The 12,722-nt window shown below is 56.9% G+C and overlaps 1 protein-coding gene and 1 pseudogene across 1 annotated transcript; one reads left to right on the top strand and one right to left on the bottom strand.

The window, feature by feature from the left end:
- Positions 1–1,257: 1,257 nt before the first annotated feature.
- Positions 1,258–3,052, bottom strand: LOC137752451 (paraneoplastic antigen-like protein 8B; annotated as a pseudogene).
- Positions 3,053–7,136: 4,084 nt separating this feature from the next.
- Positions 7,137–12,471, top strand: PNMA8B (PNMA family member 8B). Its single transcript, XM_068527151.1, is given in 4 exon segments — positions 7,137–7,229; positions 10,531–11,346; positions 11,349–11,657; positions 11,659–12,471. Coding segments are annotated over 4 exon segments (2,031 nt in total).
- The last annotated feature ends 251 nt before the right edge of the window (positions 12,472–12,722 follow it).

Genomic DNA, 12,722 nt, shown 5'->3' with positions numbered 1-12,722 from the left:
TAGGACTGGTGATATAAGAAGAGGAAATTAGGACACAGACACACACACAGGGCAGATCTTGTGAGGACACAGGGAGAAGACAGCCACCTGTAAGGCAAGGAGAGAGACCTCAGAAGAAACCAACCCTGCTGACACCTTGATCTCAGACTCCTGGCCTTCAGAATTGTGAGAAAATTAATTTCTGTTGTTTAAGCCACCAGGCTGTCGTGCTTTGTTATGGTAGCTCAAGCAAATACATACACCCATCAGCACCTTTGGAACTTGCAGCCAACAGCTTCAACCATAGTCCTAATCAATGCAGAATGTAAGTCCTTGAGAATTATTTTTTAAAATTTCCAAGAATTCCCTGGCGGTCCAGTGGTTAGGATTCTGTGCTTCCACTGCAGGGGGCACGGGTTTGATTCCTGGTCAGGGAACTGAGATCCCACATGCTGCGTGCAGCCAGAAAAAAAAAAAAAAGGATTAAAAAAAACTCCACCAGAAGATGAGTGATTCATCACCATGCATATATACCCAAGTTTCCTGTTGGAAAACAGGAAACTGTTCTACGAATCCAGTCCCAAAAGACTTCTGGATTTGCTCACTTTCCTGGGGGCATAGTAAGCCCAAATAGAAAATATGTAGTGTTTGATTCCCTCAGCCATTAGATCTAAATCTTCTGCTACAAAGGATCTGTTTTGGGTGGGGTTCTTTACCCTCCATCAAATGGTTTAGTGTAGTTTAGGGAACAAACTCTTAGTGCCTCAGCTGGAATTCTCAACTGCAGCGTCTACCCAGTCTACCCACAGCCTCTCCGTGTGGCTCGGCCTTCCCCAAACTTGACAGCTGGGTCTTCCGACAGAGTTTCCCGAGAGCAAGTGTTCCAAAAGTCAGCAAGCAGAAGCTGGCAGCCTCAATGTGACTACCACTTCATTCTAATAAGCTCCACCTCCAGATGGGGAGAAGGATAAAGAATTTGCACTTACCTTTAATTCATCACATTACTCTAGTAATCTTACACGCATTAACAGCATCATTCCTCAAGCAATCTCATGATGTTGGCATCATCGTTAGGTCATGGTTACAGATGAGGTTCTGAGATGCAGAGTGGTCCCCAGCCTGGGCAGCCCTGCTGTTACGTCTTCTTCCAGCAGAAGGCGCTCCAAACCCGATCATCATCCCAGCCTCCGGCTCCCGACACCCTCAGAGCCAAGGCTTAGGTTTATCTCGTGCCCCGGGCTGTACTAAATGCTTTTCATGAACGATCACAGCCCAACCTCACAAGAACAGCCGAGGCTGAATTTTACAGATGAGGACGTTGAGGCTCAGGGCAGCGAGGGGCTCAGTTAAGGACAGTCTGATCCCCAAACTTGACGAGTGCACAGCCTAGTGCGGGAGACAAGAGCTCAAAAGCCCCACGGAAAGAGGTTTTGCCTTTGCTGTGTGACGGTGGAGGGTTAGATTATTCTACCGTTCCATTCGTTCACTGATCCTCTAAGGAGGGTACGCATTCCTGATTGTCGCCAAGTAGCTGGTGGTGCCTCGTGTGGGGAAATTATGCGCCCCGACTCCAAAGAATCAAGGCGGCTTGTGATTTGCCTTGGTCCGGTTGTGAGGGGATGCGCTGAGTGCCCGATGCCAGCAGAAGCTGTGACAGACGCTGCAGGTTTGGCCATCGACCTGTCAGCCTCAGAAGAAGACACCCAAATGAGGGCTGCCCCTTAGGCTTCTAGAATGGGGAATATCCACAGCCCACTGCACTGATGTGTAACAACACGCCTGAGAAACAAACCTTTGCTGCCGCGAGCCGCTCAGCCACGTCCTGGGCATCCAGGAGCACCGCTAGCTCCAGGAGGCCACCCTCATCTTCCTCGTCCTCGCCCCAGCCCGCCAGCGGGCCACCGGGAGCCTTCTTACCCTTGGAGGGGGTCTGAGGCTTAGCCATGGTGGAGATGCATCCCAGCAGGTGACCGCCGTCTTTGGCCTTCCTCAGGACCACGGCGTCCACCTGGCGGCCTGCCTCCTCCACCTTCACGTGGGTTCCGGAAGTGTCCTTGGCCATGACGGACAAGATCTCGGGAAAGGCAGCTTTCTTGTCTTTCTTTTCGCTCCAGCCCAGCGACTCGATCACAGAAGCGATTTTCAACATCTCCCTGCGGGTTTTGATGTCTGATGAAACCCTGTAGGCCATGATGTCTAGAACTCGGGGCTCTCCATGCCCTTCTGGGTGACCTGGTTGCCTCATTCCTCAGACTCACCTCCTGAAACATCACTGCCCTTGAGCATCTCATCAGGTATGTCCCTCATGACCATGAGAGCCACCGTGTTGCAGATTCTGCTCCTGGCTTCTGTGATGCTCAAGCTGATCACATCGGGGGGCTCTGTCTTTGTCACTTTCTTCTTGGCTTTGTCCACAAAGGTCACCAGGGCCAAGAACTCCACGGGGGCCGTCTGCCTCATCCACGTCTCTCTGCAGGGCTTCCTTGCAGCCGTTTGGAGTGTTGCGTAGAGCGCACTGGCATTGTCATTTATCCCTGCCCAAGTCCTCCTCTTCCACCTCCGCGATCTCGATGCCCAGGCTCTGATGGAAGAATCCTTCAGCTCCTTTTTTGCAGAGGTAAATGGCGGTCCTCCTCGGCCCCTCTTTTTGTCTCTGGCTCTATTTCTGTGCCCGCCCCCCCACCCTTGCTAGCCTTGATGGCTGCACCAGGAAGGGGACCTGGGTCTCTGAATTGGCAGATGAGTCCCTGGGGGCCCTGGCCACTGCGGCCTGTGGGAGACTTTCATCCAGCAGCAAGCTGCCTCAGGACAGTTTCATCTGCCTCAGGACTCTCGTGTCCTTGCACAGAACCCTCCAGACGCCGTCCTTGCCCGGGATCTCCCTGGGGATGGCACCATGATTAATGTCCGCCACAAACTCCATGAAGGCGGCTTTGGCCTCCTCCTCCTTCACGTCCCTCATGTTCCTCAGCCTGAATGTGCCCTGGGGCAGGAAGGCTGGCTGCAGGGTGGCTTCGATGGCTGCCTGTCCCAGGTCCTCCGGGATGCCGGTGACCAGCAGGGCCCTGTGCATGTCCTCAGCCAGCCCCCTGCACGAGTATGGGCCTCCTGGGTGACGGATCACTACTCTCCCTCCCACTCCACCCAAGTGTGACACAGCCCCCCTCCCCCTTCGTCCTGCCAGTTTTTTCTCATCTACATCAGAGTGGGCAGGAGGCTTTGGCTGTGGGGCACTGGCACCTCTCCTTCCCCCACTGGCTACTGCCGGTTCCATGACAACCGCTTTTAGGCTGTTGCCAGGGTCTGAGCATTTGTTTTGAGGAACCCAGTGAAAATGAGAATATTCGCCTTGTGGTTTCACTGGGCAGGCCTCACACAGAGAACTCAGTCCCACTCACTCGTGGATCAAGTCTCAGGAGGACCAGGCCTTAATTGGGGGGTGATCAAGCCTCACTTGGGGTTACTCCGGGTCTGGGGTGAGTTTGATGGCTAGGGCCAGGAGGCGGGGTCTGGACTGAAGCTGAGGCTGGGGATGGGCGTGCAAGTGGCAGGTCTGTGTCCCGGTGGGGCTAAGGGCCCCGAGGTGGCTGGGTGAGATGGCGGCTGAGCCGGGCCCGAGCAGTGGGCCAGGCCTGGTTCAGGGGCACGGCTGCTGTCCGGGTTTCACAGCCCTCTGGGCAGCCACAGCTGCCAGGACCGCGGTGGGACCTTCTCTGTAGATCAGAGCAGGTGGGGTGCTCAGAGGGCAAGTCCTGCTCGTGGGATGGGCCTGCGGCCTCTGCAAATCATCATATCATAGTGACCCCCAGGGGGCCACTTGAATGATCTCTCAATAACTGCCCCATTAACACCCCAAGCGCTGCCCCATTGTGATCCAGGGCTGCAGCCCATGACACCTCCAGAACTGCCCCTTCAAGCCCTAGGGCCTGTCCCTCCCCTCCCCCTCCCCTCTCCCTCCCCTCCCCCTCCCCCCCTCCCCCTCCTACTCCCTCCCACTTGGGACCTGGACACACTGTGGTGGTGACCCAGGCCCCAGGCTGCTGGATGAGCCCCAGGTAATGACATTCGTTCATTCCCTCCTTCCATCTGGGCAAACTATTAGAGATAAAATCAGAGATTCCTTTCTCCTCAGCCCATCTGATGGCTGAGCTGCCAGTCTGCGCAAGCGTGGGCCCATCCAACAAACACTGACTGAGAACTTTCCTGCCATTGGGTCTTCTCCCAGGGCAGCAAGACCGCCTTTACTGGTTCCCTGTTGGCATGAGACCTGGGGCCCCAGGAATGAGGCAAAAAGCCTCAGGAACCTATGGCAGGTGACGGTGCCAGGTCTGAGAAGTCAGGAAGACCTTTTCCTTGTCCCCTCAAGTCCTGCTCCAGCACTTCGAGCCAGAGGTAATGTCTGGCAGGGTACTGAGAGGCCCCTGTACCCCTTCTTCTTGGGGGCTTGGAGAATGCTTTAGGGGGGGCAAATTACACAGGACACTTTGAGTTCCAAGTGCAGAAACCGAAGTTGTCCTGGATTAAGCAGAAAAGGGAATTCATTGGCTCATGTTACTATAAAGTCCAGATTGTATTAGCTTCAGGCATGGCTGGTTCCGGGGCCCTTTCATTCATTTATTCAGCCAAAGACTCTGGACCAGCTCCCATTGGATCAGCTGGGTCATGTGCCTGGCCCTGCACCAATCACAGTGACTGGAGAGGGAGTGAGTGCTTTGATTGGCCAGGCTTTGGGGAGTGGTGGGGGAGGGTTAGTGATTCCCACAGGAACCACCTGGCTCCCTCCAGGTGAGGGAGGGGATGCCACACGGAGAAATGGAGGCAAATCACTTAGGAGACGGGGGTGGGCGGGTGGGGGATGGATACTGGGCTGGAAAGCAGGAGATTCTGTCCCAGGGGATGAAGGGCAGTAGTGAGACTCACTGTACCTGGATAGCGGAGGGCCTGAAAGGGAGTATGGGGCCCTCTCCTTGTCTGGGGGTGTCTGTTGTCGAATCTCTGGAACACTGGTTGGGGAAGAGCATTCAGCCTTTCAGGTGCTCACTGAAGTCATTCCAGCCCAGAGACTTCATTCACTCATTCATTCAGTGTTTCTCTAGTGGCTGTCCTGGGACCCACCTGAGCAGGTCGCTGGGAGCAGTGATGACTGAGGCAGGCTCTGCCTCCTGGAGCTCAGAGCCTCGGTGGTCACATACGGAAGCGGAAGCGAGTGCTGGGAGGGAAACGCCTGCATTCTCAGGGGAGGTGGGTCGGAAGAGCTGGAGCTGATTCTGGATTGGGGCCAGCTTCCCGAAACAGGTGACACTGAGCTGAGTCTGAAGGGAGGAGGTGACCCTCTGTGAAGTAGGGAAAGGGAAGAAGTGTTTTCGAGGGGGTTGGTGTATGAAGACCCCAGTGGCTGGATGGAGGACGGGAGACCTGAAGAGCTGAGGGGAATGAGCTGTGGCCGAGTGGGGGAAGAGGCAAGGCCAGGTCCACGGGGAATTGTGAGTTGGTTACACCAGGGATGTGGCCAAGGAGCAAAAGGCGGTTGGGTCTCCAAGTCCAGAGAGGGAATCTTCTCTGCAGTTTAGGCGCTGTGTGACGCTGGGAGAGTTAAACAACATCTCTGAGGCTCACTTTCCTCCTTTGCAAGATGCTTTGAGTTGCTGTGTTGGCTTAGGCACGTGGAGGGTTTAGCACACGTCCTGGGGTGCAGTAGGGCTTTCAGTAGCGGTTATTGGTATTAATCCTTCTCAGTATCGTAATTCCTTTTTGTACGAAGAGCGGGCTGAGTCGCTGCTTTAGGGATTTGCTGGGTCAGAGCGTCCTCTGGTGGGCACAGGGAGACGTGGCTCAGAGAAGAAAGATGGACCAAAGGTTTAAATTTTAAAGATCTTTCTTCCCTCTCTCCCTCCGTTCCGTTCTCCCTGTCGTCTTTCCTTCCTCCCACACACATCCCCCCAGGACTTGCTTCCGCCTATCTGGAGACCCAGCGGTGACTGCGACAGCCCAGGCCCTGCCCTCCCGGGATTCACAGCCTAGTGTGTGTGTGGGCGGAGGGGTGCCGGTCATAGGACACTCCTGAGTAGAGCTTAACACGGAAGCCGGATACTTTAGGCTGGAAAAAGACCTGGGAGGAGGGCGGGACCGCAGTATGCAGGGCCTCATAGGCCGAGGCAAGGAGCCTGTGCTTTCTCCCGAGGGCACTGGGGAGCCATAGAGAGGTTTAGAGGAGAGGAGAGACAGGGTCAAGTTTGTGATGTCACGTGGAGGATGAATGGGAAGGGCGGGAGTGGGGCTGTATCAGACTCTCGCCCTCCCTCGGAGTCTCCCCCAGTCTGGCAGTCTGATGGCAGCTCCCCGACACGCACCCACGGACCTGGCCCAAGTCTCCAGGCCAGTGTCCACACACAGAGCTCTGGGTGGCGGTGGCGCCCCCTCAGCCCGCAGGTCCAAGCTCCCTGCGCCCCAGGGCAGGTTCGCTTGGCCTTGGTGAGCCTGAAGGAGAATCTGGTGGGTCCCTCCGGGCGGGGTCTGTCCCTTCATGGGCAGAAGCAACCTTCCCGGCTCCAATAGCGGGGCGAGAGTGGGCGAGGGGTGAGGCGTCGCCTGGTCCCTGCATGCTCTCTGGGGGTCTCCTTGTGGAGTTGGTGGTTTTGTTCACGTGTTATAGATGAGGATGTGGGCGTTTCTGTTTCGGGCTGAGGCATATGTAGTGTATCTGTGTGTTTCATTTGTTAGGGCTGTGTGTGTCTCTCTGTGGATGTAGGTGGGGCGAGGCTCGGGGTGTCAATGAATGGGTTTCTGTGTATGTCTCTGGGTGTGTGCAAATTGTGTGTGTGTGTGTGTGTGTGTGTGTATGTTTGTAGGAATAGAGTAGCTGAGTCCAAGTGTGTGTCAATGTCACTTTGTGTGAATGCAAATGAGTGTGTGTGAGCCAGTGTGTGTTTTATGTGTGTTAGTGTGATTGTGGTACGGACTGACACGAGCCTGATGCCACACCTTGAATCTAGCAAACCTCCAACACCAGCCCCTTCAGTTTGGGGGGGGGCGGGGCGGGGAGATAGATCTGATGCCCGGACCTGGGACCCCCTCCCTCAACACTCTCCCCCCTCTCAAGGATGTACCAGGTCCCAGAACCGCGGGGAGGGAATAGTGGGGGGCTCTGCGCGCAGTAGATGAAGTTCTGCGGCGCCCGCATTGACCACCAGGCGGCGCTCCAGGGCCGCTACTTAAAGACGCACCTGCGGAGGCGCTTCCCCAGCGCTCAAGTGCGCGGGCGAAATAATTTGCTTAAGTTGATTCAGCTCTGAAGTGGGGTGCTGGGGTTCAACACTAACAGCAAGAACAACAATCGCTATTATTTATATATCTCTTAATACATGCGCTTTGATGATTTAAACGCAAGTTTAGGTGCTCTTACTGTGCACATTTTACAGATTCAGAGAAGGCAGATGACTTGTCAGAGTCACACAGAGCTGGAATCTGAACCCAGGCGATCTGGCTTGACTCAAGTCACGTCCGTGTGACTCCAGAGTCTGTGAGCGGACCCCTTCCTTGCCGTCTCTGCAAACTCTGGGGGGAGGGGAAGGGAGGGGAAAACTGGGTGTGGAGGAGCGAGGGATGGGAAGAGGCCAGGGTGAGCTGGGGCAGACCATTAGGGACCCGAGGCACCGGGATGGGGACGGTACACGGTCTTGGGGCTCGCAGTGGTCTCTACGCAAGCTGCCCCCATTGCGGTCATGGTCAGCTGTGGGTGATCTGGAAGTGACCGGCCGCTGATTCATAACCTCAATAGGACTTGCTGAGTGCAGCGGGGGTTCGCTGGGCGCGAGCACGCCACAACATCTCCTATCTTCCTGACGACGCTAAGAGAAGGTGATCCCCATTTTCAGGGACGTAAATGGAGGCACGGAGAGGTTAGTTACCTGTCCAAAGCAGTAAGGATGGGATGGGTGTGTGCTGGTTATTTTTGCTGCATAACAAACCACCCTAAACTCACTGGCATAAAACAAAAATGTTTTATTATGTTCATGGAGTCTGTAGGTCAGCATAATGAAAGGGAGTAACGGGGAATGGCTTTTTTTCAGTTCCACAACGTCTGGTGCCTTAGCTGGGGTGACTCCAATGGCTAAGGTCTGGAATCATTTGGAAGCTCCATCAGTCATGTCTGGTGCCTGGTCTGGGATGACTTGAAAACTGGGCTTAGCTGGAGATGTTGACTTGAGCACCTCCATTGGTCTCTCCGTGTGAGTTGGGCTTCCTCACAGCATGGAGGTTAAGTTTCAAGCAGGAATGTCCTGGGAGGGAGGTCTCGAGAGCAAATATTCCAAGAGAAGTGGGCAAAAGGCTTTTATAACTGGCCTTGGGAGACACATAGCATCACTTCTGCCATACTTGTCGAGGCAGTCACAGCTTGTCCAGATTCAGATTCAAGAAAAGGGTATGTGGACGCCGCTTCCAGATGGCGGTCAAAGAACTTGTAGCCAGGACTTCCCTGGTGGTGCAGTGGTTAAGAATCTGCCTGCCAATGCAGGGGACACGGGTTTGATCCCTGGTCCGGGAAGATCCCACATACCGCAGAGCAACTAAGCCTGTGGCGCCGCAACTAGAGAAAGCCCGCACACAGCAACGAAGACCCAACACAGCCAAAAATAAATACACAAATTTACATAAAAAAGGAAATCTAGTCTTAAAATTCATGCCACCTGTTTTTTATTTATTGAAGGTGGACGTTAGCAAACTTAACGTTTTGCATGTGGCTTGCCTTGGGGTCTCGCATTATATTTCTGTCGGACAACGCTGCTCTAGAGAGAAGGATAACATCCATCTGGGGACCAGGAGGGCGAAAGGAAAAGAGGAAAGCAGGGAAAATAAGAGCTGCAGGGGCGTGGGTAGGAGAGTGAATAAGCGGTTTGGTTTGCCCGAGGCCCGGTTGCCATGGTAACCTTGCAATAAACTCTTTCTACGTTAAAAAAAAAAAAAAAGGAAGTGTTTGGGTTCCTTCTTTATTTATATACGTATTTATTTAACAATTAAGTTAACTTATATATTTATGTTAAATGATTATATCATGGTAAGTTCTCAAGAAAGGAAGTCCCTTCCTTCCTGGAGCCATCTTTCATGGGGCACCAACTCTGAGCCAAACTCTGTTCCAAGGGCTTTCATGGACCATCACGTTTAATCTCCGTTAGGATCCTATGAGGTAGGGTTAATGGTTATCGCCGTTTCACAGAGGAGCAAACCGAGGCGTAGAGCAGCCCAGGGACCTTCCCAGAGTCACTGCGTGGGCAGCGAGCAGCAGTAGGAACTCAATAGCTGGGCCACAGCGCCTGATTTACATAGAGTTGCGGGTGGGGGAGGTTTATAAAGGATGGTGATGCAGATGTGTCTTTAGAGTAGCTATGATATTCACCTGTCCCAGCCTGTGGACCCAGTCAGCGGAAATGCCTTCTTGAGGAATTCACGTCTGATCTCACTGAGGATCATACATGTACAGAAACTGTGTACAAAAACACACGGTGAATTGTACGTGCATCGTTATGGCTACAGAAACATCTGCAAGAGCGAGGCCTCATTGAACGAGGCCCGTACCCCATCAGTGAGGGCTGTGGACCCCAAATGATGCCCGCACCTCACAGCTGAGGCCTGTGTACCCTTATTGAAGCCCGTCCCCACTGAGTGAGGCCCGAAAACTCTGAGTGAGTCCTGGTTCCACCGTGGGAGGCCATAGGCTTTTTTTTTTTTTTTTTGCCCGCGCCGCGCCGCTTGCGGGATCTTAGTTCCCAGACCAGGGATCGAACCCGTGTCCCCTGCTGTGGAAGCGCGAAGTCCTAACCACCGCCAGGGAAGTCCCCACCACCGCTTTTTTCCCCCCATAGCCCTTGATTTACGTCTCTGTATCCTGAACTCCACCTACACTGTGGAGGGGAATTACAACCCTGCAGGAAGCCGGTCCTCTACCGAAAGGAGGCCTCTATCCCCTGAAGGAGCTCGGGTCCCCCTGACTGCTGTCTCATCCCCTGTGACTATGGCCTTTTGGGGCTCATCACTGATGGCGATCCCACCCCCTGAGTCTTCCATTCCTCAGGCTCGTCCAGAGCCGACTCCTCAGACCCCAGCAACTCCGACCCCTGCTCCAGCCCGCAGTGTTGCCATGGAGATGGGGTGCAGCTGGGAGGCGGGGCTAGCCCGTGTGCGCAGGCGCAGGGCGGAGCAGCCCCGTCGCCCGGAACTGCTGAGACTGAGCGGAGGGTGCAAGTCCAGACCCGGCCACAGGCAGGCGAGCGTGGCGCCCCTCCCCGTGCCGCTCCGGTTGCCCACTGCGCCACCCTCCCCAGCACCTGTCCCGGGCGCCGCGGTGTCACTTAGCCTCTGTCAGGAACAAAGGGCGGAGGGGCCGGGTCGGTGGCACCCCTGGGTTTGACTCGTAAGCTTCCCGCGGATGCTAGGATCCCTGTGGGGAGGGGCCTCGGGAATGGACGGCTGCGTCAGCCGCCCAGGGGCAGCTGGAGCCCGAGCCTTGCCGCATTCACCTGAACTTGAACTCCAAGCCCTGTGGCGCTGTTCCAGAGTGGCATTTGCACAGGGGACCGCAGCCCACGTCCGCCTCGGGCTCCCTCCTGCTCCGTGATCAGCGCCAGCGGCGGCACCGTGGCCATGAGCCTTTTGGGGGACCGGTGCAGGGGGCTGGCCGTGGACGTGCACAGGGCCCTGCTGGTCACCGGCATCCCAGAGGACCTGGAGCAGACAGCCATCGAAGCCGTCCTGAAGCCGGCCTTGCTGCCCCTGGGCAAGTTCAGGCTGCGGAACACGAGGGCCATGAGGGACGAGAAGGCCAAGGCCGCCCTGATGGAGTTTGTGAAGGGCATTAATCACGGTGCCGTCCCCAAGGAGATCCCGGGCAAGGACGGCGTCTGGAGGGTTCTGTGCAAGGACAGCGCGGAGGGCACGAGAGTCCTGAGGCAGATGAAACGCTTGCTGCTGGATAAAAGGCCCCCACAGGCCGCAGTGGCCAGGGCCCCCGGGGACACGCCCACCCCTCCCGCTTCGGAGACCCCGGCTCTGGGGTAGGGGCCGGGGGTAAGGGAGGCTGCCTCCCCTCTTGGTGCAGCCAAAGATGCTAGGAGGGGCCGTCGGGGTCGCAGAAACAGAACCAGAGGGAGCAGGTTGACCAGAAGAGCAAGAAGTGGGGCGTGGAGGGCGGCCATCCACGTCGGGGAGCGGGAGTCCCAAGACTCTTCCGACTAGAGCCTGGGTATCGTGATCGAGGAGATGGACAAGGAAGACTTGAGAGGGGATGGCGAACAGAGCGCACTGTACACCACCCTCCAGGCCGCAGCGAAGGAGCTCGTTAGGAAGTGGGCCCTCCAGAGGGAAGGAGATGATGGAACGGTCCCGGCGAGTTCTTGGCCCTGACAACGGTGACGGACAAAGCCAAGAAGAGGGAGATGGAGAAAGATCCCCCTGGGGCTGAGTCGATCAGCCTGAACATCAGAGAAGACCGGAGCAAAATACCAGACTTAGTGGCCCTACTCGCAGTGAGAGACGCGTCGGACGAGGAGACCATGGGCAGCGACGCCTCCCAAAGCGAGTCTCAGGAAAACGGGGATCAAGAAAGAGAGGGGGTGGACATTCCCGAGTTTGTGGCCATTGTGGCTTGTACAGACCCCGCGGACCACTCCGCCCGCGACGAGATGTTTGAAAATCGCTTCTGTGATCGAGTTGCTGGGCTGGAGCGACAAGGAAGCTGCCCTGCCCGAGGTCTTGTCCGTCATGGCCAAGGACACTTCCGGAACCCGAGTGAAGGTGGAGGAGGCAGGCCGCCAGGTGGACGCCGTGGTCCTGAGGAAGGCCAAAGACGGCGGTCACCTGCTGGGATGCATCTCCACCGTGGCTGAGCCTCAGACCCCCTCCAAAGGGAAGAAGACTCCCGGTGGCCCGCTGGCGGGCTGGGGCGAGGACGAGGAAGATGAGGGCGGCCTCCTGGATCTAGTGGCGCTCCTGGCGGTCCAGGACGTGGCTGAGGTGACGGAGGAAGAAAAGGAAAAGGCCTGGCAGAGCGGGAGGTTCAGTTGCGCTAAAGGCAACCTGGGGGAGGTCTTGGCGCTGCTGGCGGCCCGCAGGAACAGGGAGTCGGAGGAGACGTCGGAGGACGTGGAGAGCGAGGAGTCGGAGCCCGAGGACCGCGCGTCCAGGAAGCCCCGGGCCAAGCGGGCCCGCACGGCCTTTAGGGCCCTGGGTTGGGCGGGCTGGGCAGCGGCTCCTGCCCCGTCGGGGACCCGCGGGACCCGCAAAACCCGAGGGGGTGGCGGCGGCCCCGGCGGGCTGGGCATCCCTCTCGAGACGGAAGCCCAGGATGAGGCGGCAGGAAGCAAGAGCAGGAAGGGGCGCGCGGGCGCTGGGGCGCAGGCCAAGGGCGGCCAGCCCAGGGCTCGGCCGCCCGCCGGCTCCAAGTCCACTCGTGGGAAGAAGGCTGGTCGGGGCAAGAGGCTGCCGCCCAAATGCCGCTAAGGCCACGGCGAGGCTGCGGCTGCCGGTGAACCGTGCGCTCTGAGCTCTAAAGTGCGCGCCCGCCCACCGCTCGCTCCCCTGTCCTTTCAGTCCCTCCTTTGCAGGTGGCGCGAGCGAGCCCAATGGAAGAAGGAAGAGTGTAACGGGCGCCCGCGGAGGCAGCAGCCCTAGGTGATGGGACGGGGTCTCAGGGTCCCCCCAGCGGCATTGGCTTTGGGTTTCCCGCGTTAGCACAGGGGTGAGCGTGTCCG

Source organism: Eschrichtius robustus, chromosome 19 (assembly GCF_028021215.1).
Source record: "Eschrichtius robustus isolate mEscRob2 chromosome 19, mEscRob2.pri, whole genome shotgun sequence".
Lineage (NCBI taxonomy): Eukaryota > Metazoa > Chordata > Mammalia > Artiodactyla > Eschrichtiidae > Eschrichtius > Eschrichtius robustus.
The sequence above is the reverse complement of the archived record's forward strand: the minus strand, read 5'-3'. Positions and strand labels throughout refer to the sequence as shown.